This window comes from Muscardinus avellanarius, assembly GCF_963383645.1.
Source record: "Muscardinus avellanarius genome assembly, chromosome: 1".
NCBI lineage: Eukaryota > Metazoa > Chordata > Mammalia > Rodentia > Gliridae > Muscardinus > Muscardinus avellanarius.
In genome coordinates, this window is record NC_137786.1 from 84,673,409 (window position 1) to 84,700,676 (window position 27,268).

The following is a 27,268-nucleotide window of genomic DNA, read 5'->3' on the forward strand; positions in this document are numbered from 1 at the left end:
TATTCTAGGGCAATGATAAATTAAGAGCTCATAACGGAGCAATTGTTAAGTTCCAAATTTGAAAATTATATACCAAGTCTATAAAAACTTCCTATAAGCTGATCAAAATAAGAAGTTTAAAAGGAACAGTTGGGTGTAATCATGCATGTTTTTTAATCCCAGTGTTTTGAAAGCTGAGACAGTAGGATACCAGGTTTGCAGTTAGCCTCAGCAATTTAGCAACATACTCTGCAACTTAGTAAGACACTGTTTCAAAAATAAATAAATTAATTAAATTAAATAGGGATACGGGTATAACTCAGAGGCAGAATGCTTCCGGCTTCAATTCCCAGTACCACAAAAAAAGAAAAGTGATAAAAATTTTATGATGATTATAAATAAAAACGATAAACTATGCCAGACGTGGTACTTTTGTAATACTTGTGTAAAAGCGCACATTTGTAATACTTGCGCTTGGGAGGCAGAAACAGGAGCACCGTGCAGGTTCAAAGCCAGCCGCGCTGGCTTAAGAGACCTTGTTTCCAAATAAAAAGTATAAAAATAGGTCTGGGAATGCGGACCAGAGGTAGAAGGGTTTCCAGGAACCCCAGTACCACAAAAAAAAAAAAAGATAAAACTATAACTTTGAATTATTATGCATCAAAAAGGAAACATATTAACATTTAAACATTTTTCCATCATCTAAAATAATTATGCAAGTATTTCACATTTTAAATAATCTGAAATTAAGACATAACCTCCTTATTTTCAGTTTTTAAGATTGAAAAGTTAAGCTATTTTGAATTTTTCTTGCTCTACATTTAAACAGTGGGTTGACTGCAAATAAAGAACAAAAAAATACTTAAGTCAACAATAATTGGGGTTAATCTAATCACTTAAAGTATACTTGTCTTGATAATTTAAATTTTAATACAGATGTTGTACTAAGATGATATAATCAAGGAAAATTAAGAAAATTTTCCCAATTGGGGAAAAATAGGATTGATCAGAAGTTAGATTGCAACTCAATTTCTCTGGAGATAATTTGTGCTCTTTCCTGTTTGTGAAAAATGCATTACAAGTATAAAAATGCCATCTAAACATGTTTTATAGACAGATTCATTTACAGATAAAAAAATTTAAACATTAGAAATAGACAAAACATTTTTTTAAAGATTAAGCTGAAATTTGATTCTTATAAATTTTATAAATGCCTGTTAAAAGCCAATTCAACAACATAGCTACATTGAATGTTACTACAAAGCAAGTTGGTAGTACATAGCATTTCATAACTCTATGAGGATGACAAATATATTTACCTTTCCAGAGGGCCACCAAATTTCTTATAACTCTTGATAAACCTAACAAAATAAATGTTTGATTTAACTGTGTGCTTCATTATCCATTTTAAAAACATTTATAATATACATAGAAATAAGAAAATACTTAATGAAAAAATTAATTCAAGGCACTGTTATTAGCAAAAAAAAATCAAGAATCAACTATGGTATAAACAAAAATGTTAGGACATCACAAGATAAACTTAAGATACCAATGCAAATAAAACAATAGAAGCTAAATTTTATTTTATAAATTACTTTATTATTTTCACAGGTCTGGGGTGGGGGGGGTGTTGCAAAGCTTCCACAGGAAGTGTCTCCAGAATAATTATCAATCATATTACACCTCCTCTCACATTCCAAGTGCTAATAAAAATTGACCAAATGGCTTAAAGTCAGATGTGTGATATTATACCAACAATGGAAAATCAAAATTTTACTTCAGAAAAAAGCTACTTAAGTGGTTGATGGATGAAAAGTATCCAGGAAAAGCAGAAGATGAAATGCTTCTTCAGCTAAAAACAGAAAGTCCAGCAAATCAGATGGTCATAAAAGTACCCTTAACAAAAACTAACAATGTATTTAGTTTTCTAGTAGGAAGAATGAGGAAGAACTCTCTCAGGTCTATGATTTAAAAGAAAAAAGATACAATGGCTTAAAATAAACTCAAATATAAAAATGAACCACCTTTTCACAAATTTCACATGCAAAACTAATATGTAAATCAAATAAGCTGCTATCCCATCTCACTTACAGATAGTATATTTTATGCAAAAGCTGTAATTTATCCTGGATGGCCAAACTTAACTCATTTCCTACTTGGCTATATCAGAAATGAGGTTGTTTGGTTTGCTTATTTTATAGTGCTAGGGATGGAACCCAGATTCTTGCATATGCTAGGCATATGATCTACCAATGAGCTACATTCCCAGCACCAGAAAAGCTTTTAACATGGTTACTTTCAAAAAGCAATCACTTCAGTATTAAGAAACTAGAAAAATATAAAACACTAAAAATCATTCTCATAAAAAGTAATGTTGGAAATCATAAATGCAGTGTGAAATTTAAAAAATAAATCAACTATATCAAAATATCTTTCATTATTGAAAAGCAATTATTCTGAACCACATTAATAAAACCAAAAAATTTTAGAAGTCTAAATACTGTAACAATAAATAAATAACATGCAAAGACAGGGCACAAAATTATATTCAGTTATAATAACCAAAAACATAGCTACCCAATTTTTATTCAAATACATGTGCCTTCTCTAAAGCTTTTAACTTTTCGAAACTATCGGGGTTTTACATTTCAAGTTTCACCTTCTAATGAAACTAAAGCAAAATGATCTTTTATCATCTTACCGCCTAATTTCTGCATCGCTAAATCCTTTAATATTCTCCCGAGGGATAGTGCGTGGTCTTCCACGTTTCTTTGGCCTTTTTCTTTCTGAGAGCGAGTCACTATCAGATCCAGAGTATCTTCTACTTCTACTACGCCTCCCTTCACTTCCATTGAAACTAATCTGGAATTTGAAAACAAAAATTTACCCAAACATAGTGATAAAGATATTATCCTAAGAATAAAAGAAAAAACTATAAAAAAAAGAATGTCAAAACCTCAATTATTCATATGTAAATGCTTCATAAAAGTAATAAGCAAACAAAAAAGAAAAGATTAATGACAAACGGCATTGTAAAGTACTCTTAGAAACCAAGTCTTTTTATGAAAACTCATGAAAGATTATTAATAAGCAATTAATCAAATAACAAATATAAAATTATATTATCTCTATGTAATTTTTCAAAATGCAAATAAAAGTAGCAATAAAGTGCAATTCCCTTTTAAATCAACTTGACAAACTACAGTAATAAATGCGAATATAGGTAATAGTATAGAAAAAAATGGGACCTTCATGTTTCTGTGGTGGGTATTTAAACTAGGTAGAGGGTGATTTGGCAATATTATATTAAAAGCCTTAAAAATTATTTTGCTAAACTGGCCACATCACTTCCAGGCATTTTTCCTGAGTAAATCAGAAATGTCAATAAAATCATTTAAAAAACAAAATGCAAACAATCTAAGTATTCATTACAGATGGGACAAATACATCAGACTACTATTTAAAAGACGTTAAACTATTCATGATGTATTGTCAAAGGGAAGAAAATAAGTTCCAAAATTAACAATGCAACTGGTGGCACACACTTGTAATTCCAGTGCTTGGGAGGCTGAGACAGGAGGATCACAGACTCATGGCTGGCCTCGGCTCTTACTTAGAGAGATCCTCCACAGCTTAGTGAGGACCCTGTTTCAAAATAAAGAATAAAAAACAGGGCTGGGCATGTAGCTTGGCAGAATGATGCTGGGTTCAATCCCTGGTAAGATGAAAGAGAGAGAGAGAGAGAGAGAGAGAGAGAGAGAGAGAGAGAGAGAGAGAGAGAGAGAAGAAGAAGAAGAAGGAGGAGGAGGAGGAGGAGGAGGAGGAGGAGGAGGAGGAGGAGGAGGAGGAGGAGGAGAGGAGGAGGGGGAGGGGGAGGAGGAGGAGGGGGAGGAGGAAGGAGAGAGAGAGGGAGGGAGGGAGGGGTGGGCAGAGAGAGAGGAAGGAAGGAATGAAAGAGAGGGAGGGAGGAACAAAGAGTAAGAGAGAAACAGAGAAGAGAAGAGAAGGAGGGAGGGAGGGAATATGCTTTAATAATATTACTAGCTACATAATTAGGGAGATAATGTTTAAATTTCCCTCTTTTGTGTTTTCATTCTAAATATTTTTATTGCTATTCTCAACTAGGCTGGTCAGATAACTGGAAGAAAAGATGCCACAGAATCCACATAAATGCCTGTTTGTAACACCTGTAGTTTCAATGGATACATACAAACACATTTTGTGTAAAGCTGTTTGGAGTTTTTCCAAAATCTCTGTACATATTCTAAACCCCTAATATGCTAAAGGCTAATTAATCAAGAATGATGTTTAATTTTTATTCATTTTAACCTCTTCTTTCTTATTCTTTCACAAGATCTAATGTAGTGCTGTGCTTACTACGCACTACAAAAGGAAATCATTTTGAAGTTCACAAAAATAAACATAAATAAGAAAGAACATATATAGCCACTTTTAGGCCAAATTACTTGGCTCCACTTCTGCCTGTTCTGTAGAAAGTTGGTAGGGTCACCACACCCACCCTAACAACAAATCTAATCTACAAAATCATAAATGCATCAGAGATGAAATTACAGGTAAATTAAGTAATCTAAAATATAAAGAAAAGACAAACTTTTACAAGAGAAGGTAAAATTTGCCTAGTGGCTCACTTGTGAAAAATATAGGTGATAGAAATCAAATAACATACAAACAACTGAGAGAAGTCAGGTATACTTTGCTAAAGGCAGGGCTGGGCATGTTAATTTAGTGGTAGAGCACTTGCCTAGCATGTGTGAGACTCTAGGTTCAAGCCTGAACATCACACACAAACACACAAGCAAACTGCTAAAGTCTGAAGATAGATAAACATGAGAACATAGGACAGCTAGGAGCCAAAAAACACAAGAAAACTTGCATCCATTCTCAGGTGGTTCCCCACAAACCTCCACTGGGTGGTGATAAAAAATACTGGCATGGTGAGAGATTGGAGAAAACTTTCCTTCAGGTAATCAGCCTAGAGAAAGGAGCAGTCAAGTTTTGGGATACAGGCAGGAAGTCTTGCCTAACCCTTCTCACCTATTGCCTTAAAAGCACAGGAGAAGCCCTAATATAATTGTAGGGAAAACAAACAAACAAAACCACTTTCACTGGGAGTGGCAGCATGGCCAGGACCTGAAGCAAATCTTTCATCTGCTTCTCTGTCTGGGTCAAAATTTACTGAGACACCAAAACACTCAATGATAAAACAAACCATCTTAAAATGTAATTGTATATATAAAAAACAATAAAGGTTAATACAAAAAAAAAAGAAGTCTAGTATGAGCTGTTTTTACTTTTGCTGAAGAATATAATATAGCTTGGCACTGCACATTACCATTATTTAAAAATATATTTTATTTGGGTTACAGAATAATAAATTTTTAAAAATTCAAAAGGCTAAAAGGACGATCCCTGACCATTATAGAGTTAATCTAGAAATCATTAACAAAGATACTTGGAACATCTTCCAGGTATTTGAAATTAAAAAAACATTCCTATGAAATCTATGAATCAAAGAAGTTACATGGGAAATTATGAAGTAGTTTTAAATGAAAAACATTAAAATTTGGAAGGTGCAAAAAGAGCAGTGCTTAAATAAGAAAAGTTTATAGTCTTAAAATATCTCAATTCAGCTGGGCGCTTGTAATCCCCACGCTTAGAAGGCTGAGACGAGGATTGTGCTAGTTTGAAGCCTGCCTCTCTGGCTTAAGAGACCCTGTTTTCAAATAAAAAATATAAAATATGTCTGGGAGTATAGCCTGGATGTAGAAGGATTTCCAGGAACCCCAGTAACACCAAAAAAAATAAAATTAAAAAAAAAAATTCTCAATTTAGTTGCTATGCTTACATTTTAAACTAAAAAAAAAAAAAAAAAAAAAAAAAAAAAAAAAAAAATTCAGGTGTGGGCATACACCCATAATCTGTAATCCTAGTACTTGGGAGGCTAAAACAAGAGGATCACAGGTGTGAGGACAGCCTCAGCAAGTAGTGACTCTCATAAGCCTAGTGAGATAGTTTTAAAATAAAAGTAAAATAAGGCTGAGGATAAAGCCTGAAGGTAGAATGTCCCAGGGCTCAATCCCCAGTACCACCACCAAAAAAAGAACAAATTATATCAAAAACAGGAAGAAATGATAGAGCAGAGATACATGAAATTAAACATAAAACAACTAATGAAACAAAAACTGGTTCTTTGAATAAAAGTGACTAATATCTATACCTAAAGGATCAAGAGAAAGTACAATATTCTATCAGTAAAAGAAGAACATCACCAAATATTCTACAAGACACTGAAAAAATAAGAGAATATTATTATCTTAGCAAGGTGGTACACCACACTTGGAATCTCAGTACTTGTGAGGCTGCGACATGAGGATCGCAGGTTCAAAGCCAGCCTTGAAAACTTAGTGAGGCACTGTTTCCAAATAAGAAATAAAATAGAACTAGGGATGTAGCTCAGGGTAGAATGTGCCTGGGTTCAATCCCCAGTGACTGACACACACACACACACACACACACACACACACACACACACACAGAAAAAGATTATTAACTTTATGCTCATAAACTGACCTAGAGGAAATTTAAAAATTCCTCAAAAGAAAGAAACCATCAAACTCATGCAAGAAATAGATGTGCTAAATAGTTCTTTACTTATGAAAGAAATTTAAAAAATCTTCCAGCAGCAAAGAAAAGTACAGGCCCAGACAGCTTTCCTGACACTTATTCCCAACATTTAATGAAGAAATGTTCCCAACTCTACAGAGCAAACTATTTGAAAAACAGAAGAGGAAAGAACACAGTTTAACTCATTTTGTAAGGTAAATATTATCAAATCATTTGTAAGGAAAAGAAACTAAATCTCCTAAGTAGGGCATGGTGGTGCCTGCTTGTAGTCCCAGTACTTGGAAGGCTAAGAAAAGAGGATCATAGGTTTCAGAGACAGCTTCAGCTTCAGCAAGTAATGAGATGCTCATCAACTTAGTGGAACCTTGTTTCAAAATAAAAATAAAAAAGAGGACTGAGGGTGGTATAACTCAGAGATAAACCCCTGGGTTCACTCCCCAGCACCAAAACAAACAAACAAACAAACAAACAAACAAACAAAAAAACTCTGGACCAATACTGCACGGGCAAGCACACACACATACACCCCCCGCAAATATTACTCATATCACAGAATTTTTTAAATTACAAAGTCACCTGTTTTGCACAGTTTCTCATTCTTGGAAGCATATAAATTTCTTCAAGTTCCTTCTGTCTTTCTTCTTCTTCTAATCGTCTTCTCTGATCTTCTGGAATGATTTCTTCCCAATTCTTTGAATTTCGTTCAGGTTCCAATTCAATGTCATCCTCATCCATATTCGAAAAGTTAGCAACCTGATAAATTTCAGAATTTTAATAGAGCATTAAGAAAAAATTTATCCTGAAATTATATATTTATTTTCTAATGAAGAAGTGGCATGCTGAAATAAGAATAATAAAACCTAAATATCAGCAGGGCATTGCTTGTATACAGTTTCAGCTATCCTAGAAGCAAGGAAAGATCACTTGAGCCTGGAGGCTGGGCAACAAAGTAAGAACTCATCTCAAAAACAAATAAAACAAAGTATCTTTTATTTTGAAACAGGGCCTAAATTGCTGAGGCTAGCCAGAAATTTGTAATTCTCCTGTCTCAGCCTCCCAAGTACTGAGATTATAGGCCTATGCCATCACACTTGGCTTTCTATAAACCTTTACTTCTCAACAGGATTACCAAGTCTTCTCACTTCCTACTTCAATCCTTGTTCCTCCTACCATCTTCCACATGGCAGGGTGATTCATTACAATTACCAAGATTTTACTCCTTTGTGTCCCAAGAGTGTGGCACATATAGCAAGTGCTCTGTAAATACCTAAGTGAACAAATGACATGAACTGGATTGATCCTTAAACCCTTCAGGTCATATTAAAAGGCTAAGATGCAAAGGAACCTATTTCTTCAAACTAAACAAATGACATTCAACTTCCTCTATAAGGTCAGTTGCTTTAAATCTTAAAACTCTTTAGCCCTCATCAAACCAGGGATACTTACAAGTAATGGTAAATAGTAACTTATTTCTAATTTTGTCTGACTGGTTTATCACTCACACACACACACACACACACACACACACACACACACACACACACACACTGGAGGGGAACCCAAGGGCTTTCCACCTCCTGCAAGCTACATCCCAGCCATATTTTATTTATTTATTTTTTGCTGTACTGGAGATGGACTGGTTTATCACACACACACACACACACACACACACACACACACACACACACACACACACACGAGAGGGGAACCCAAGGGCATTCTACCTGCAAGATACATCCCAGCCATATTTTATTTATTTATTTTTTGCTGTACTGGAGATGGAACCCAGGGAGCATTCTACCTCCGAGCTATACCCCAGCCCTATTTTTATTTTTTATTTTGAAACACGGTCTCACTGAGTTACAAAGGGCCTAACTGCTGAGGCTGTCCTTGAACTGTGATTCTTCTGTCTCAGCCTCCCAAATGCTGGGATTACAAGCGTGTACCACCATGCCCAGCTTTTATTTTATATTTTGAAACAGAGTTTTACTAAGTTGTTGAGGGTCTCAATAAGTTAAGTCTGGGGTCGAAACTGCGATCCTCCTGTTTCGGCCTCCCAAGTACGAAAATTACAGGCATGCACCACCAGGCTTATGTGTTATAGTTCTTAATCTAGTCTCAAAAAACATTCCAATAAGAAAATCAGCTGGAAGTCTTCACAGAAATCTAATAAGAGATCATATTCATTCATTCATCCACACAAATATTTAACTGAGCACTCTTCTATGTGCTAGTTAGGAAATAACAGCCTTCCACACTCAAATTTGCTGCCACTGGTTTATCTGAACAAGAAAAGTTTTTATACAACATAGAAATTTTAAGACAAAACCCATCTTCCTGATTATACTTAAAGATTAGCCAAACACTAAATAACTCAATACCTTTCTCAATTTCATAAAGAAAAAAAGAAAAATCTACCTTGAACTGGGAAAGTAATTCATCTCCTACGGTTAAAGGGCCTGGTTCATTTTCATGAGTTTCAGCCCTCTTCAAGATTTCATCTATATCCATTTCCTATAATTAAAAAAAAATCTTTATATAGAATTGAATCCTTCCCTCTTACCAAATAGATAATACAAATTCTGAGGCCATTTCTGTACCTGTGGCTCTTGTTCTTCTCCTTCAGGTTCTTTAAAAAGTTCCTCAGCACCAAACTTTAAAATGGCTGATAATTCTTCTTTATTGAAAGGGGTAGAACTAAAAACAGAAAAACCAAATAAAAATATGTATACAAATAATTTTAAAAGTTAACATTTACAAAGCATTTTTATCACACTGACATAGTTACTTTTATAGTTATAGGAGGAAATTAGATAAGTTTTAGTACACTTATTTTAAAACTAAAAACTCCTGAAGGACAGAACTTCAGGAGATTCCCCCCCTAAGACTATAAATCTGTAGTGGTAAAAGCATGTATCAAATGTATGCCTTTTGAAAAAAAGTCAGCTTAATGTGTTCAAAAATATATTACAACAACAATAAATATAGCACTTCAGTAATCTAATGGTAATGTAACATTTCAGAAAAATGAGTTTAGGGTGACTCAAAAATGGCATTTATTCATAATTAATCACCTTGATGGAGCAGAACCTGTGTGTAGTACTGTCTTCCCAGTTGTGTCCATTCTTTGAATCACAAGATGATCTAAAACCATCTTCTTTTTGGCCCTTTCAAGGATATCTTCTTCAACTGATCCCTTTGTAACTAAACGATATATATTCACCTGTATAAGTAAGCAGGAGAAAACAAATGGCAGAATTTTTTGTTAACCTGAAGTGCCTAAACATTAGTCATTGATTGGCTCATTCTATATATGAAAGTTTCACTAGTCACAAGCAAAATGAAAACTAGAAAATATAAATAAAAAGAAAAGAACAAAAACCACACAACAGTAGGCTAAAGATGAAGGTCTTCAATTTTAGATATTTTGAGACTATCTACCTTTATTACATTCTCTTTAAAAGATTTTATTTATTCATTTATTTATTTGTAGAGTAAGAACAGTTATTTCTAAGCTGACTTGGCAGGAAAAAGAGAAGAAAATAATAGCAAGCTTCTGATGACATTATGCCAGTTTCTTTTCTTTTCGTTTTTTTTTCTTTCTTTTTTTTTTTTTTTTTTTTTTTTGGGTGGTACTGAGGTTTCTGGAAGCCCTTCGACCTATTTCATACTTTATTTTTAATTTGGAAACAGGGTCTCTTAAGCCAGCGTGGCTGGCTTCAAACCTGCGCGATCTCCGCCTCCCAAGTGCGGGGATTACAAGCATGCGCCACCACACCCAGCTAGTTCCTTTGATTCTGATGTCTCGTCACTCCATATAATACAAAGTTAATGAAAAAGCCATAATCACAAAGCAAAACAATATATTTTCCCTATTTCTCTAGTTCAGAGAGAGGTTCTATATGGTTGAAATAGTACCACTACATAAGGGTATTTTGTTACAGTGGTGCCAGATGGTTGAATAAAATCTACAAATTCAGACTGGCTTTATGTGTGTATAATGTTGTAAGCACACAAACAAAATACAAACTAACATAAAGGTAGCACTGTGCTACTAAAACTCTTAAGGTTAAAATAAGTAACCAAGACATTAAAGTTTTATAATAAATGAAAAGCACTCCTTCAACAATTATGAATAGAACAATCAAAATAGAATATTTGATTCTATTTCTGAATAGTTATTGCAACTGGTCTAAGACCGAGTGATTCTGGTAAAATGGGTTCTTTAGTACCCTATTGGTTAAATAGCAATGTGACCAGGTTCCAACAATCTTCTAATAATCTGGGTCAATTCTAAATACTTGAAATAAATAAATAAATACATAAATACATACATACATACATACTGTAAACCAGTAAAATAACAGAAATTTAATATACCTGTTTCTTTTGCCCAATTCGATGAGCTCTTGCCTGTGCTTGAAGATCATTTTGTGGATTCCAGTCAGAATCAAATATAACAACAGTGTCAGCAGAGGCTAAATTAATCCCTAAACCGCCAGCTCTTGTAGAAAGCAAAAAGCAGAAATCCTGTAAGAAATTGTGAATAAGCAAGATTTTAAATTCTCCTAATCTGTTAGTGAATAATAAAACTAAAAATAATTCTGCAATTGGTTTTTTAAATTTAAAAACAAATTCACTAATAAAACTGAAGTCCAGCATTAACTACTATACAAACCTTTAGCAAGAGCAGTCAACAGGATTCCAAAATACAAATACACATAGTAATAGCAAACACCAAATTCAGTACAGTGTTTATTTTGGTGAAAAATAAAGTAAATGGAATAGACTTTAGCTCTAGCTATAAATATAATTTCTTTAATAAAAAAAAGGTGCTGTACAAAGAATTCTAAATAAAAGTGGGCTAATTTATTCTGAAGCAAATTAAATGAACCATGGTGGAAGAGTATTGGTAAGGGTAAAATTATTCAGATTTAACAGAATACTTATTTAAAGTCATTTGCTTATGAAGACTGACTAGTGTCAATGAGATTCTTAAGTATGATGACAAAGCAAAACACGACAATATAATAAAACAGAAACTATAACTTTAAAAGCATTCATACCTCCGATCCCTCAGCATTAAAGTGGTCTAGGGCTTGTTTCCTCAGCTCCCCTTTTATTGATCCATCTAATCTCTAGAATAAAAGACATTAAAATATTGAGTATGCCAGAATAAAAAGTTAAAATCAATTAAAATCAATTATGAAATTAAGTATAAAAGGGCACCATGCCTTTCGCTAGGATTACATGAAAAGAAAGTACTACAGTAAAACAATGTCCAGACATTCTGTTTCCAGTTTTGCTCTTTACCATGAGGATGCCATGAGTAAATGAAGCTATCACCTGTCATACTGTTCTCCTTAAGGTCCAATGTAATAGATATGTTAACGAACATACAGCTGTTTACAAAAAACTGAAGAAGTTTCATGACATGATGTTTTATACTTTCATAATTTAGAGTCAATTTCATCTTTTACGAAGTTGGTATATCCCATTCAATTGATTCCCAGATCCATTAATAGGTTACAAACCACAGTTTAACAAACACTACAATAAAGTCCAGTGTGGTTACTGGACCAATAGCATTAGTGTCAACTAAGAACACAGAAATGCAAGTTACTGAGTTTCACTCCAGACCAAACTGAATAAGAAACTGTGAGAAAAGGATCTAGCAAAAGCTCTCCAGCTAATTCTGATGCATGATAAAGCTGAAAGGCAATATGGGCTCTAATCAGATTACATGAATATTCCTGGGTACCTTGGGCAAGTCAATGAATTTTTCCATGTCAATTTCTTTCCAGTAAAATGAACATGCCTCCTTTGTGTCAGACCATATGACTTAGCCGTGTCTAACATGCATGGGGCTGAGGTGTGGCTCAGTAGTAGAGCACTTTGCTTTGCATGCAAAGACCCAAGTTCAATCAATGAGACAGATAAATCTATTACTGTCACTTCAGTTATAACTGATAATTATAAACAAGGAATAACTTGTTTCCTATGATCCATGCATTTAGTCGATGAATTAGCTAATACTTCAGAAAGCTTTGTTTTATTATATATTTAATAGTGACAACATTTAACAATCATTTAAAGTTCTCAATGGAGATGTTAAAAAAATTTTTCTTTAACATGAAAAAAAAATTAAGTAGCCAGAATTGGTGGTGGTATACTCCTGTAATCCCAGTACTTGTGAGGCTATGACAAGAAGACTGCAGGTTTAAAGCCAGCCTCAGTAACTTAACAAGGGTCTCAGCTATTTAGCAAGATCTTGTTTCAAAATAAAAAATTAAAAGATGGCGGATGTAGCTTGGAGGTAGAATGCCCTTGGAGTCAATCCTCAGTACTAAAAATAGTAAGTACAGAAGCTTTGTAGCAAAACATTACAGTCAATGGTGAACTATTAAAATCATTCCCACTATTCAACACTGGACTAAATATTATAGCCAATGAAGTTAGAAAAAAAGATCTTTAAAAGAAAAAAAAGCTAAAGAATGAAAGAAGAGCTATAAGAATTGAAAGTAATTGTTACTCAGAGATGATATAACTATCAAATGGAAAATCTGAAGGAATTCTCCCCAATTTATTAAATTATATATTAATCACTTAGAGAAATAATACATTAAAACCAGGCAAGTTTTAGCAAAGTTACCAGTTACAAAATTAATAACCGATAATCAGTGACATCTTTGTAAGTGAGCAACAAACAGGAAAAAATTAAAAGATACTACTTACAATAGTAAAACCAAGAACCCAGGAAGAGATTATAAATAGAGAGAATGTAAAAACATGTTTTGGGTTGACTTTGGTCATTTTCAGTTTATTCCTTAAAACAAAACAAACAGAAACCTAGGTTGTCATTTTAGTGGAGTTTCAGAATAGAGTTGTATAAATGTGTCCTATTAAAAAGACTTTCAACTAATTCTGCCACACCCTTTTAAAGTCCCACTTGTATCCCACTTCCAGATTTACCAGGGTCAAGAATCTCTGAATGCTTGCATATTTTTGCAATACAGATTATTGTGCTTCTAAACATTTCACACACTGATGGCTTTTTAGCTTTCTTGCATTTGCTAAATCTCACCAAACATTCATATCTTCTACTCTCTTGCCCCTATGTTTTGTAGGATTTCTACCCAACCACCCTGCAATAGCTTTACTGCAGTTAGACTTTCCGGAAGAACAAAGAAGTCAATGTGTGTGTTCAATTCACCATTTTTACGAGAAGCCCACTCTGTCTATGAGCCTACCTCAGAGGGAAATCAGATTTTTACTTAGAAATCAGGTTAATCAGGTATTTTTTACTTGGTAACTGAAGAAAGACAACTCATGTTTTTGCAGCAGGACAGACTGTTTTTGGAAACACTAACCAGTGGAGAACAGTTACACTAGCCGGCTTAGCTTGTATGCTAACCTTATTTAACTTGGGTTAAGGGTGTCCACAAATGACTCAGCCAGAGTCAAGTATGACAAAAGGAGGAACCAAAAAACTGTTCTTTGCAACCTGATTATGTGTAACTTTCCTCTCAGGAGTAGAGAATAAAGTCCATGGTGCCCTACCAGCTCCCACAAAAAAAGTAAAATATTGATGTTTATATAAGGCCAAAGCAAATTAGGCATGGCAGCAGATTTATGCTTTTCCTTCTTTATGCGACTTAGAAAAAATAAAATGAAATGGCATGGCTTTTAGATTTTATTCTCTGCAATTGATTTCTTTTTTTTTTGGGGGGGGAGGGTGGTACTGGGGTTAGAACCCAGGGGCTTTCTACCTCTGGGCTATACTACCAGACCTATTTTTATATTTTACTTGGAAACAGGGTCTCACTAAGTTGCCGAGAGCCTCACTAAGTAGCTGAGGCTGGCTTTGAACCTGTGTAATCCTCCTGTCTCAGCCTCCCAAGCATGGGGATTACAAGGGTGCACCACCACGCCCGGCTGCAATTGATGTTTTTGATATGGACTATCTGCTACCAAAAAAATTTTAGAGTCTTCATTTTACACATGTAGCGCAAAGTAATTATTCACAACTGACATAGTTTTAGAAATTCTAATGATTTTTTTAAAGCTAACAGCTACAAGAAATCTAAGGTTAGTATATAAATACATAAATTTTTCCTCTAAAAGAATATGAGGAAAAATTCTTTTTTTTTTTTGGATATTTGGGATTGAACCAAGAGGCATTCTAACTCCAAATCCCTCCCAATATTTTTTTTGTTTTAAAATTTTTAAATTCTGAAACAAGGTCTTGCTGTAATAACAAAGGTCTCACTAGGTTGCTGAGGCTGGTCACAAGCCTGTGATCCTCCTGTCTCGGCCCACCAAGTACTGAGATAACAAGTGTACACCGCTATGCCCACCTAAAAAAACTTTAACATTTTTTAGTAGCTTTGGTTTAAGTGAAATAATCTAAACTGTCACCTACACAAAGTAGGAAAATAGGTGTCTGCATTTTAAAAAAATATATTTTTATTGTTCTTTTCCACTAAAAATAAGCATTACAGTCAGGTGCAGTGATGTACACCTGTAATCCCAGTATCTGGGAAGCTGAGACAGAAAAATCACAGGTTCAAGGCCAGCACATAGTAACTTAGTGAAACCCTGTTTCAAACAAACATACACATACACATACACACACACATACACACAAAGACACACACACACACACAAATACATAAACAAATAAGTAGGGTTGGTGGTATAACTTAGAGGTGAAACATCCCTAGGTTTAATCTCCAATACCACAAAATTAGTAATTACAACTAGTTAAATCTTCAAGAATAGCCGGGTGTGGTGGCGCATGCTTGTAATCCCAGCATTCTGGAGTCTGAGACAGGAGGATCACGGTTCAAAGACAGCCTCAGCTACTCAGTGAGGCTCTCTGCAACTTAGTGAGACCCTGTTTGAAAATCAAGAATAAAAAATAGGGCAGGGGGTGTAGCTCAGAGGTCCAAACCCACAAAAAAAAAAAAAAAAAAAAAAAAAGGAAATGCCCCTGGGTTCTATCCCAGTAGCACAAAAAAGAGGTGGAATGAAAAGAGGGTAGCTTAAGAGCAAAGAATTTTCTGAGATGAAAATAATGTTCTAAAATTGACTGCAGTGATGGCTGCTCATTATTTGTGAATATACTAAAAAATCACCAAATGGTACACTTTAAATGGATGAATTGTATATTTACAGGAATTATATTTCAAAGCTGTTTTACAAAATCTCAAAGGTAACTCTTCTACTTTTCCCTTAAATGACTATCTCTCAGTCACATGGTCATCACCAACTACCTATCCTTCACAGCACTTACCAGAGGTATAGTCTTTATTTTAACTACCATCTTTAATGTCTCACACCAGATAATAAACTCCAACAGAAGGGATTAAAAGTGAGTCTCATTACAATTCTACTCTTAGTTTTGCTGTTTGTACTAAATTCATACAGTTTACTAGGTATATGTACTGAATGAATGTCTGCTATATTCCTGGTGCTATTCATAAAATTGCTATAAGAATTAAATAAATTATTAGATATAAAGTACTGAGAACAGCACCTAACTTTTTATTAAACATTCATCAAAGTGAGCTTTAAGTCTACTGAATGATTATTATTATTATTTTTTTTTTTTGGTGGTACTGGGGTTCCTGGAAACCCTTCTACCTCCAGGCTACACTCCCAGTACCTATTTTTGTACTTTTTAAAATTTGGTTTTTGGGGGGTTTTTTTGGTGGTACTGGGGTTCCTGGAAGCCCTTCTACCTCCGGGCTACACTCCCAGACCTATTTATATTTTTGAAACAGGGTCTCTTACAGCAGCACGGCTGGCTTCGAACCTGTGCGATCCTCCTGTCTCCGCCTCCCAAGCGTGGGGATTACAAGCGTGCACCATCACGCCTGGCCTGTATTTTTTTACATTTGGAGACAGGGTCTCTTAAGCCAGTGTGGCTGACTGTGAACCTGCGAGATCCTCCTGTCTCCGCCTCCCAAGCGTACGCCACCACGCCTGGCTCAAATCTACTGAATGAATTTAATTAATCTTGAATAGATGGAATATAAGGGTATTACTGTCTATAGTATCTTTCCTAAGTTTATATACTTTTATTCAGCAAGCTACATAACAAAATAACTATGAGCACACCAATCATCAGAACCCACATTAGTCCTAGCAATATTAACAAAAACTTCAGGCTTTTTCTTTAGATCTTTTCCACCACAGAAATGCAGCTTTAGTCCAACTTTTCTTTCTCTAAAGCAGGCACAGAAGAGTAGATTTAAGAGAAAATAAAAAGTAAAGAAAAATAAACTGCTCTGATACTAAATGTAAAAAAGAAGGGGAAATGACAAATACAATTTTTAAAGCAGATATATTTCTTCTTTTAAAAACCACCATCTATATATATAAAAGTCTACTTAATTTATAAAGCAATTTCAAATGTAATTCTATAAGCTCAGAACTTATATAAACTTTAACAATGAAGACAAATGAAATTCTTACCTGAAATGGGAATTGACGATATTTCAAATATTCTGCAAGTATATCTAGCATCCGCACCATTTGAGAAAAAATGAGAACACGATTACCTCGTTCTCTTAGGCGAATTAATAGTTTGTCAAGAAGAATCAATTTTCCACTACTACGGATTAAGTGCTAAAGAAAATAAATTAAATCATTATGTTTTAAGAAAAGCAAATGATACAAATGATCACTTTACATGCTTTATTTTTAAAATTGAGACTACATTTTCATAATGCTTAAAAAAACTATTTCAATTTTTTGAATTTTCTTGAACCTTTGCCGTTTTATTCTATTACACAAATGTAAAATGTTCTTGCCAAGCCAGGTGTGGCAGCAAATGCCTATGCTTCCCAGTGCTTGGGAGGCTGAGACAGGAGGAAGGCAGGTTCAAGACCAGCCCTGACAATTTAGTGAAGCTCTCAACAACCTAGTGAACCCATTTCCAAACAAAAAATTAAAAGGGCTGCGGGTATAAAACTCAGGGGTAGAACACTCCTAGGTTCATTTCTCAGTAACACACACACACACACACACACACACACACACACACACATGCACGTGATCTCACACACACACACACACACACACACACACACACACACACACTTTTTTAATAATTGTTCTTGCCATTTAGTACATGAATTATTGTGCTGTTAGAGGGAAATACTATTTTATCCTATTTGCTAGTTTTTACACTTATTCCTTTGAAAATCTTAACCAAAAGAAAAATATTCAAGAAACTGCAACAACTAAGCAACTAAAGATTTAAAATGAGTGAACAAATATATTTAGTCATTGATCATAGCCCTTCAGTGCACTTCTATAACTGGATTATAGGTATGTCCTCTCACATTTCTGACATACCTTCTAGAAGCAATGAGAAGTAGGCTCCATCAAGACATTTTCTTTAGACTGCCATTTGTCAAATCATTATTATAGTAAATTTTTTCACAAGTATGAATATACTAACAAAGATATATATATATATATATATACTATATATAGCATATGGTTAGAATCTTGTTTAGGAAACAAATAAAAATTAAAAATTTTAAAACATTTTTGTAAAGACTAATAAATAATAAAGACCATTACTTAAATGAAACATTAACCAAAGAAAACTAACGAATATATTACTGTGCCATTTTCCATGAAAATTCAAATAAACCATTCCTAAAATTTTATTTATCACAAAATAATATTTTAACAATCTTACCTGTAAGGCCTCCTGTTTATTATAGAATTCATTATTATCTGGTGGTTTAATGAGGTAGCAATGGTTACAACATTTCTTCAACTCCATCATAATGTTCAAAAAGCCTGAGGTACTACCCTTGGAACCTTTGCTGAGGGCTTTGTAATTCCTAGTTAAAATCCATCTTTAAAACAAAATCATAAACATCATGCTTAGCAGCACAAGCAATTACCAAGATAAATTCTAAAATCATAAATACAAAATCTAGTACCCAAGCAAAATTACACCATTATGAAATTCCAAACCATACATACAAAGGACTGAACCTCATGGGACCATTACCTAACTTGTTATTTAAATCATTAATTTTACACACAGGAAAGGCTTTATGTAATATAGTGAGTATAGAATATTGTTCCTTTGCTCAAAAAAAATTGCTAAAATGATGACTGGTGTCTTCTGCCTTAAATTTCCTAAATATTTCAATGTATTACACAGTATTTTAGAATTAAGACTTTTTCAACAGACCTAAATGATACATGAGGATACAATGTGGTTAATTTTTAACCACATTACCTTCTCTATAAATTATAATTACATAATATATATTGTGTAACTTACAGAAAAACTCTTGATGCTATTTCATTTACTTAGTTTATTTTAGTGCTATTTTATTATTCTAAACTAAACACAACATTTCTTCTCAAAACCTACTTTCTCTTCTACCACCTTTTAGTTTCTTCCTTAACAAGTTAGTCATTAAAGAAACTTGAAAATTTCCAACTATTTAGTGTGAATGTTCTTTTATTATTATTATCACTATTATTCTGTTTCTCACTGAATCTGGATAAAAACAAAACAGAACACCTGGACAATGTTTAATGCTACAGGATATAAGACCAAAGATTTCTTTCCCCACCCGGAATTTCTTCTGAATTTCTAACATTTTTTACATAAATATATGGCAATGTTTTATTAACTTAGTTATAAAAAGAAGTACCTGAAACAATCTAATGTTCAGGATCAATGATATAAGACAAGCACTGAGAAATGAGCCTACTTTTCAAAATTTTCCATGAATAAAGGATTACTTTTTAAAACAACCCCCATACCAAAATTGGATTACCATGTTTCACTGCAAAATATATTTGCACAATTAATTAAAACTTGAATCTGAATAATCATCTGAATCTATCTACCAACTTAAAAGAGAGGATGTTAAACTATTCCATTACAGAGATAAAATACCCAAAATCTAGAATGTAGAAGTTTTATAGAAAAAGGATTTTTCTCATAAAATAAATTTTAAAAGAAAAAAAAGACTGATAAAAAACTTAAAAAGAGGACTTCCGGGAAGATGGCGATGGAGAAAAGCAGGGCTTAAGAGCCCCACTAACAACCAATCGCTGTTACCACAAAACCAGTGCCTTTCATAGCCAGAAAACACCATCAGCAGAGAAACAAAAACGAAATTACAAGGGACAGAGAAAAAGAGGGCTGGAAAAATGAGACACCAGAAAGAAACCAAACTGCAGGATGCGGCTGGAGCTGCAGCGCGGAGTGGTAAAGGCACCATCTTCCCTTGCAGCACCAGGCGCCAGAGAGGGGGACTCAGAACGGAGCTCAGAGTCACTGAGGAGATTTGCCGGCCTCACGGCTGAGGACGCAGCACCAGAGCCTTACTGCCAGCGGCAGCGGCGAATTCACCGGACAACACCAGACCAACGCACTCAACAGCTCACCAGGCCCCAGAAAGGAGCGGAGGACAGCGAGGGACCCAGCAGCGCTTTACTGCCGGCGGCAGCTGTGAGTTCACCGGACGGCTACAGCAAGCCGAGGTGAGCCGCTGTGGAACAGCCAGGCGGGATTTCTCAGCGCAGGGAGCATCTAAAGCTCCCAGTGGCTGAGCTCAGCACACGCTGCAGGGATTCAGAGTGGAAATCAAAACCAAGAAGAAATACGCCAGCCTCACGGCCGAGGGCGTAGCAGCGGTGCCATATTGCCACCGACGGCAGCAGCACCGAATTCACCGAATTCAGTACAGCTACATCTGCGTACTCAAGAACAGTGAGTCAAATTGCGGGCCACAGAGGAGAAATCCCAGTACTGTACTCCCTGGGACTTGACCCAGTGGGGGAGTGGCGGTGGCAGAGATATCACACCATAGGAGAACGTGCAAACTGGCACCCCCCCCACACAGTCTAAAGCAGCCTCTATCGACTCCCTGGGTCGGAGACTCTGTGATACAACCCAGTAAAGGAGTAGTGGGGACTGAGATACTACTGACTCGAGATCCAGAGCACCTTAAGCGAAGTCATAGTGACCCAAGGGAACAACCCAGAGAAGGCACAAACTTCCGAAATCATGGGAAAGAGGAATAACAATGGAGCAATGAATGCCCACAACCCCACAACATCAGAACCCGATAAAACTGAAAATCAGAGATTTATAGAAAATCAAATCAGGAAAATAACTGAAGAAATAATAGAGGTGCTTTGAAAAGAATTCAGAGAGAGCCAAAAGGAGATAAAGAATGCAATTAATGAAGTAAAGGCCTCAATTCAAAGCACGAACAACCGATTAGACCACATGGAGAACAGAATCTCGCTCTTAGAAGATGAGCAATCCAAAAATGAACGCATAGTTTCTAATCTAGAAAAAAATATCCGACAGCAGGAATCTGATATTGAAGAAATATGGGCCCATCTTAAGAGAGCTAACCTAAGAATAATTGGAATAGAGGAGGGAAAAGAAGGTGAAACCAAAAGGATCAACAATCTCTTCGAGGAAGTAATAGCAGAAAATTTCCTACCCAGCAAAAAATTTCCTACCCAGCAAAACGTTCTATCAAATTAGATGGGGAAATAAGAAGCTTCCATGACAAACATAACCTGAAGGAATTTATGTCTTCAAAACCAGCGCTAGAGAAAATACTCAAAGAGATTAACTACAAAGAAGAAATAGGTAACACACACCGGAACCAGAGAAATAAGATTCTCTATCCAACAGACAAATAAGATTGGTTATCTGTGGAGATTCATTATTTATGTTAGTCTTTTACCTATCTCTAAATTGTACTGTTTACTTTAATTGTTGCTAATTTTTAGGATTTATAGTTGGAATATTAATATAAATTCAGATATAACATTTGGAAATATTTTATCCCATTTTGTCAGTAACTTTTAACTCTTTACATTGTCTTTGGATATACAATATGTTTTTTTATTTTTTAGGGAGTTTGTATACTCTTCTGTTGCCTGTGCCATTGAAATCATATCCAAGAAATCACTGTCAATTTCAATGTTGTGAGGTTTTATGACCCAGATTTTCTTCTAAAAGTTTATAGTCTTAAGATTTATATTTAGGTCTTTTACCTATTTTGAGTTAATATTTGTATATGGTATTAGGTAAGGGTCCAATTTTATTATTTTTCATGTAATTATTATTTTTCAATAATATTTAGTTAAAAGATTATTATTTACCCCACCAAATATTCGTGGAAACCTTGTCAAAAATAACTTGACAATATATGGAAGAATTTATCTCTAGGCTTTTATTTAACTCCAATGGTTTATATATCTGCCTTTATAACAGTACTACACTTTCAATTATTGTAGCTCTGAATGGTTTGAAATCAGAAAATACACATCTTCTAGCTTTGTTCTTTTTCAAGATCGTTTTGGGTATCTAGAGTCCATATTCCATATTAGGATAGATTTTTTTCTGAAAAAATAAATGTATAATAGTTTCACCTTAAAAAAAAAAATATATATATATATATATATATATATTCTCTGGTAAGAAAGAAAGCAAAAAGAAATATTGAAATGTTATCTTTAAGTCATCAAAAGCTTGATATCAGACAAATGAAACTGTTATGTGAGATTACCATTGTTAATTTTGGATAAATAGCTATAATACTAGATGTCAACCACTGAGCCAAGCATAGGAAGGAGGGATGGGGAGGGAACGGGGTGGGGATCGGGTAGGGGCTAACTGGGTGATATGTGCATGAATGTCTACAAAAGTTTTTTTTTTAATTCCATTATGATGTATGAATACAGTGCACCAATAAAATTAATTAATTAAAAATAAATTTTAAAAAACCTTAAAAAGACAAATCAATCGCTATAAACAAACCTTGTTTCAATTCTGATTTAAGTGAACTTACAAGTGAAACAGCACAGAAAATCTGAATATTGATAGGAGGCATATCAAGAAATTATTGAATTATTGTTAGAATTTTAAAGTTAAGATTCTAGCATGTTTGTATTAATATTATTATTATTTATTTATTATTATTATTATTTTTTTTTTTGATGGTACTGAGGTTCCTGGAAACCCTCCTACCTCCGGGCTACAATCCCAGACCTATTTTATACTTTTTTATTTAGAAACAGGGTCTCTTAAGACAGCGTAGCTGGCTTCAAAGCGATCCTACTGTCTCCGCCTCCCAAGCGCAAGGATTACAAGTGTGCACCACAACGCCTGGCATAGCATGATTTACGTCTGGCATAGCATGTTTTTAAATCAACTATTAAAGAACACATGGGAGCCAAGTGTGGTGGTGCATGCTTGTAATCCCACCATTCAGGAGGCCAAGACTGGAGGACTGTGGTACTCGGACAGCCTCAGCTATTCAGTGAGCCCCTCTGCAACTTAGTAAGACCCTATTTCAAAATAAAGAATAAAAAATTGGGCAGGGGGGGTGTGGAAAAATACTTATAAATGAAACAACTAAGCCGGACGTGGTGGCGCACACTTTTAATCTCCACGCTTGGGAGGCGGAGACAGGTGAATCACACAGGTTCAAAGCGAGCCAAGGCTGGCTTGAGAGACCCTGTTTCCAAATAAAAATATAAAGATAGGTCTCAGAGTGTAGTCTGAAGGTAGAAGGGTTTCCAGGAATCCCAATATCACAAAACTAACTAACTAAATAAATAAATAAAAACAACTATTATTAATATACCTCAAGAGAAATAGTAGTATGTTTGAGGATGGCTAGATAGGAACCAAGACTACCTATGAGTTGAAAATTGAACTGAATGATGGGTCCATTGGAATTTACTATATTACCATATATTGCGATATATTACCATATTTTTGTGTATGTTTGAAATTTTCCATAATAATAACCAAAAAGTATGTAATATTCTTTTAAATGCATGGCACTTCGACTATAAAAACATGTACCAATTACAATGTACAAATTATTTTTCACAATTAAATATTTAAGTAGATGTTAGGACTTATTTTCCTTTTGATTCTCTGAAAAGTATTATCACATAGATTTCAACATACAAAATTTACACAAAATATGATTTGCTGATGTTCTTTAAAAAAGCAGAGGGACCTGAATTTTTGTCAGTTTATTTTACCTTAATCTGTCAATTACAATTACATAATTCCTTGCTATCATAAAATTCCACACACAGAGAAAAAATCTTTATAAGGTTAACAGTATAATATCTATGAAAGAGACTAATGTGTTAGAAGATGATCATTCTTATGTCACCCATGATCTTGGACACACCACTAAGTCTCGTCTGCCCCAGTATGCCACACATTCAACTTACTATAAAATTCAGAAGTTACTACTGCTCTAAGATCCTATTTGTGCGCTCACACCCCCAACCCCTAGTGAGGTCGGTGGGGGCAACATGAGAACAAGATCATGAAGAGTTTTCAAAATTAAATGTTCAGAATGTGTGTTCTGTATATAGCTTACTTGTAATATTGTTTCTGTAAAGCACTCATTTCCATTCTTAAAATTTGTTCAACTTTGGCAGGAAGAGATTTTTCTACATCCTTCTTAACTCGACGTAGCAGAAATGGCTCCAGCTCCTTGTGAAGGCTAGCATAACCATATTCTCTCCCTTTCCCATGTTCTTCTTCAAAATCTTCCCAGGATGAAAACCTTTAAAATTTAACATAATGGAACAATCAGAAATCCTTTAAGATTTAAAATAATAAAACAACTGAAAAATGTCAAACTGTATACAAGTCTTTTCAAGAATGTCACATAGCCAGGTGTGGTGGCACACGCTTGTAATCCCTGCACTTGGGAGGCTGAGACAGGAGGATCGCACAGGTTCAGCAACTTAGTGAGACCCTGATTCCAAATAAAATATAAAATAGGTCTGGGAGTATAGCCCAGAGGTAGAAAGCCTCTGGGTTCCACCTCTAGTACCACCAAAAAAAAAAAAAAGTCATATAAAATATAGATTTTAGGGGGAAAAACAAGCTAAACTTAGTCACTTCTTTAATCTCTCTTTCTCAAGAAGTCTATTTATATGTGTATGTATAAAATATGTGCATTTATGTAGTTATACAAATACAGGTAAAAGGAAAGTAGTTTTATATAACTCTCCTTGAGATGAAATAAAGTATGAAAGTACTAAAATATTTCTAAGATATATACATTTAGTGTATGCGCTGCCAAAGCAAGCAATAAAATATATACATTTAAAGCTATGGATCTAGAGCTGGGCATAGTGGCACATGCTTGTAATCCCAGCATTTGGGAGGCTGAAACAGGAGGATTGCACAGTTTTGAAGCCAGCCTCAGCCACTTAGTGAGTCTCTCAGCAACTTAGTGAGACCCTATTTTCAAATAAAATATAAAATAGGAACCCCCTGGGTTCCATTCCAGTATCCAAAAAATAAAAAAGCTATGGATCTATTGAAAAACATCATGAATGTGACTTTGGATAAGTTACTCAATCTTTTCTACTTTTCCTCACTTATATAAAATGGGATTATCAGTAACTTCCAACTTTTATTGCTACTATGAAATACAAGTAACAATTACTATTTCAGATTTCTAACCAAGCTATGTTTAGAACATGCAAAATCAACTATTGTAATTTATTATACTATGTTTAATTTAATGCAAATAATAAAACTACAAATACTACAATTTCAAATATGACCTATCTCATCCTATTCCCCTTGTTTTCTTCTTCTCAATAATCTGTGACCCACTGTTCTATGGCAAGAAAACCAACTTCTTGACCTTAAAACCTGCACTAACTTTCCCCTACTGAGCATCAGCATACAAAACTATGATTAAAATAGTTTTTTCCCAATTTGTCTTACTTTTCAGGCATAATGAAATGTAGCAATGACCAGAGCTCTTTGAGGGAGTTTTGTAGAGGAGTTCCAGTGATAAGTAGACGGTGATTAGATTTAAAATCTATTAAAGTTTTATAAAGAAGGGAGTCATCATTTTTTAATCGATGTGCTTCATCAACACCTATAAATGCCCAATTTAAACCACCAAGGAATGCCTTAAAAGAAACAAACAACAACAAAAAAAACACAGTTAATATTTGGGGAGAAAAATACAATGAAAACTTAGCCTTGCCATCTGATCTGAAATCAGACTGTTAAAACAAAGCAAATTAAAATTTAAAACACCTCAACAACTTAATAAGGCCCTCCACAACTTACTGAGACTCTGTATCTAAATAAGAAATAAAATTGGGCTGGGGGACTGAGACTCTGTATCTAAATAAGAAATAAAACTGGGCTGGGGGTTTAGCTCAGAGTTAGAATGCCTCCAGGCTCAATCCCCAGTTCCACAAAATAAACTAATAAATAAAACAAGCTTTCATTTAATTTTCAAATATAAATATTTGAAATCTTAAAATCAAGTAACTCACCATGCAAAATATAAGGTTCTTCTATGACTAATTTAAATATTAGAAAACAGAGCATAACATCAAGTTGAAGTTTTTACTAGCTTATGCAGTAAGAAGGGGGAGACCAATATTGTTACTTAGAAATTATATAAAAGATATTTAGCCTAAGTACAATTTGGAATACTGTCTTACTCCAAATGTAGATAAAATTCACTTTATGGCTTTTATGAACTGTGAATCTCTAATATATAAATTTAGGTCTTGGACTTAAAATAGAGACAGATCTGATTCGGCTACAATAAATATCTGTGTGACCCTTGGCAAGTTCATTACACTCCTTGAGGCTTGGTTTTCTTCTCATTAAAGTAAAAACAGCAAATATAAAGTAGGTAAGAAAAGTAAGACAGTAGCTAAAAGCATTTAGTACAGTGCTTTACATAGTGGCACCCTAATCCTGCTAGGCATCTGCCTCCTCTATAAAAAACTTATAAATCAATAGCTACTAACAAACTGGTTCCATATAAGAATTGGGAAACTTTTTCTGTAAAGAGCATGGGTAAAGATTTTAACTTTAATCGGGGCGTGGAGGCACATGCTTGTAATCCTAGCATTTGGAGGCTGAGACAGGCCAATCGCAGTTTCATGGATAGCCTCAGCTTCTTAGTGAGGCCCTTTACAAACAACTCAGTGAGACTCTGTTTTAAAATAAAAAATAAAAAATAGGGCTAGGGTGTAGCTTAGAGGTAGAATGCCCCTAGATTCCATTCCCACTACTGAAAATAAAAATGAAATAAAAGATTTTAACTTTGTAGAACCATGTATAGTCCATTACATTTTTTTTTTTTGGGGGGGGGGTTGGGGGAGGTATTGGGGATTGAATGTAGGGGCTTTCTATCACTGATATATGTCCTTAGCCAATTTCACTTATTTTTAAATAATTTCTCACTAAGTTAGCATGCACTAACCTCAAACCTTGATCTTCTTTGTCTCAACCTCCCTAGTATTGGGATTACAAATGCCCATGCCTGACTCTATATAACCTTTTAAATTTGATCCTTTTAAAAATGCAGCTCAAAGCCAGGCGTGGTGGCACACGATTGTAATCCCAGCATTAGAGAGGCTGAGACCAGGGGATCGCAGTTCGCGGACAGCCTCAGCTACTTAGTGAGGCCCTCTGCAACTCAGTGAGACCTGGTTTCAAAATAAGAATAAAAAATAGGGTAGGGGGTGTAGCTCGGAGGTCGAATGCCCCTGGGTTCCATCCCCAGACCGGCAAGCAAAAAAAAAAAAAAAAAAAAAAAAA

General features: G+C 34.7%; 1 protein-coding gene across 2 annotated transcripts in view; it reads right to left on the bottom strand.

Annotated features, from left to right (window-relative positions):
- Positions 1–27,268, bottom strand: part of CHD1 (chromodomain helicase DNA binding protein 1) — a gene marked incomplete at both ends in the record, with an annotated part of 85,023 nt that overhangs the window by 18,025 nt on the left and 39,730 nt on the right. For both annotated transcript variants that reach the window (XM_080705053.1, XM_080705052.1), the window contains 12 exons: positions 1,299–1,340; positions 2,684–2,844; positions 7,204–7,380; positions 9,046–9,141; positions 9,228–9,324; positions 9,702–9,850; positions 11,008–11,157; positions 11,694–11,765; positions 17,107–17,259; positions 18,344–18,506; positions 24,051–24,239; positions 25,421–25,611. In XM_080705053.1, coding sequence (XP_080561179.1) covers positions 1,299–1,340; positions 2,684–2,844; positions 7,204–7,380; positions 9,046–9,141; positions 9,228–9,324; positions 9,702–9,850; positions 11,008–11,157; positions 11,694–11,765; positions 17,107–17,259; positions 18,344–18,506; positions 24,051–24,239; positions 25,421–25,611 — 1,640 coding nt within the window. The remainder of the gene's footprint in view (positions 1–1,298; positions 1,341–2,683; positions 2,845–7,203; positions 7,381–9,045; positions 9,142–9,227; positions 9,325–9,701; positions 9,851–11,007; positions 11,158–11,693; positions 11,766–17,106; positions 17,260–18,343; positions 18,507–24,050; positions 24,240–25,420; positions 25,612–27,268) is intronic.